This window comes from Amyelois transitella, chromosome 4, assembly GCF_032362555.1.
Source record: "Amyelois transitella isolate CPQ chromosome 4, ilAmyTran1.1, whole genome shotgun sequence".
Taxonomy (NCBI): Eukaryota; Metazoa; Arthropoda; class Insecta; order Lepidoptera; family Pyralidae; genus Amyelois; species Amyelois transitella.
Window position 1 is genome coordinate 4,742,288 of NC_083507.1, and position 2,097 is coordinate 4,744,384.

The 2,097-nt window shown below is 35.1% G+C and overlaps 1 protein-coding gene across 1 annotated transcript; it reads right to left on the minus strand.

Annotated features, from left to right (window-relative positions):
• Positions 1-206: 206 nt before the first annotated feature.
• LOC106129324 (uncharacterized) lies at positions 207-1,522 on the minus strand. The gene is made up of 2 exons (XM_013327851.2): positions 769-1,522; positions 207-418 (listed from the first exon to the last, which is right to left on the minus strand). Exons 1-2 carry the CDS (start codon positions 1,520-1,522, stop codon positions 207-209), a joined length of 966 nt encoding a protein of 321 aa, XP_013183305.1.
• Positions 1,523-2,097: the final 575 nt, after the last annotated feature.

Sequence of the window (2,097 nt, forward strand, 5' to 3'; positions counted from 1 at the left end):
TGAGTACCTTTGAGCTGGATAAAATTGAGTTTTAGATTTCGTTTTGATTTCGATTCACTTTTGGACTTATCTTTTCTTTTTTTTTTTGTTTTTATTATGATTAGAATATCAGAATCCAACAAAGGATAAAGATTATTGCTCTTCACTTGTTTCTCCATAACTTTAATTTAACCGAGAAGGTTTTAAGAAGATATATCTACGTTAAGTCAGCCCCATCTGAGGGGTGATCCGGGTGGTCGCATGAGTGTGGCTCTGGTCTCCGCCGTCAGGACCCCATTGCCATCTTCTGGGAGGCCGTAGAAAGCATGCAGGTGACGCCGGTGCTGTAATTCGTGACCCTTGTGGTTAAGGCTTTGCAGCCGACTCCAGAGTGAGAACAGTCGCTTCTTTACTGTTCTCTTTCCGTCGATTCGCTCAACTGTAAGAACAACATGCGTAAAATTACAAACAGTAACAGGGAATATTAAATCGTTATGCAATCTTGTTGCTGTTACTTATTGCAAACATCTAAATTTCTGCGTTAAGGTAGCTGAATTGTACCTAGTAACAATAGAGAGAAAACATAACTATTCCACTTGCTACCATTTGGTTTTTTAATTCAAAATCGCATAAACTAGGTCTGATTAAATAGGCCTGCTTTGTTAAAATAATGTTTTTTATGTGCTTTGTAATTCTTCTTTTATTTATACTCTACTAATGCTGTATTTAATGCTAATTAAATGAACACAAGAAAATTAAAAAGAATTGAAAAAATAATGTTAATTCTACCTTCCATACTGCCCTGCAATCCACTTATGTCTTCACGTTTAACTTTTACTGCATCCATTGAGGGGTTTATTTCGTTTGTCAACAGTTTATCGTCATTCTCATTGAGATTATAGTCAGGTAAGGCTAAACCTGTCTGTTTCGTCTCGCCTGTATTTTTTAATTTATTACTCAAACATGCTAAGCGAATTTTTAGAATTAAAAAGGGGTTAGTATTGGCTATTACTGTGTCGTAGATACTTTGTGCACCGTCGTCACTATACACGATGTATTCGTTGGTAGTTATATCATTACTTCTATGAGTTTCCGGAACAATTTCATAACTTCCTTTATCTGGGTCATCAGGGTCGGGATTTCTCTTGTGTGCTCTATGGCGTCCATAAAAATAATTATGGAGACGATCTAATTGTCTTGGATAATTATGCCATTGTTTTTTTCGATACCCTTCACCGTTGTAACTTTGATCTTTACTCAGAGAATTAAATTCTGCTTCACCTCGATTATTGTCAAAATCATCGAATTTAATTTTGGGAAGTTTTTGCACTTTTGGTATTGGATTATTCAGAGATGTTCCGATAGATATTTTATAAAATAAATCATTAAAAATATTTTTATTATCTCTAAATATATTGTCGTTAGGGCTGTTGAAGCCTAAAGGTTCTGTTTCAAGACGATTTATGGACATAAATGGAAGTACATTACTTGATGATAGAGCTACTGTTGCGAGAAGAATAACAGGAACCAGTGATTGTCGCATCTGAAACAATAGAAAATTATTTTATTTACTGTTAGCACTGAAATCCAATCCTTTTTATCCTTATTCTATGTACTGATAACAATGTGTCAATTGGCACGTTTCTTACTATCTCTAATTATGGGGAAATATACATTTTGTTCCTTTGTATATAATCGCACTTTTCTGCAATTTTAAAATTAATACACTCTTATTATTCTAGCTGGAAATGTTTAGTTTTTTTTGAGCCGGTGCACTATATCCGTGTTTTCGAGGAGGTGTATTGCCTCAACGTTACTTGAAAGTATACAAGGACAAAATTACTATAAGTGTCATTGCGCCTTAAAAACTAGAATCCAGGCATTGTAAACCTGAGTTGTGAGACCAAAGCCATGTTTCGCTCCACAAATTTATAGCCATAATTTATTGCTTTAGTAAAGTTGAGCCCACGGCCCGGGTTTAATTATCTTAGGCAGTTTGGACGGAATTGTTTAATTGTTTGTCTTAGAGCGCGAAGATAAGCTTCCAGGATGGCTTCATAAGTGAATATGATTTGCATATCTCACGGCTGTTTTGGACGTTGATAAAACTTTCTCGAT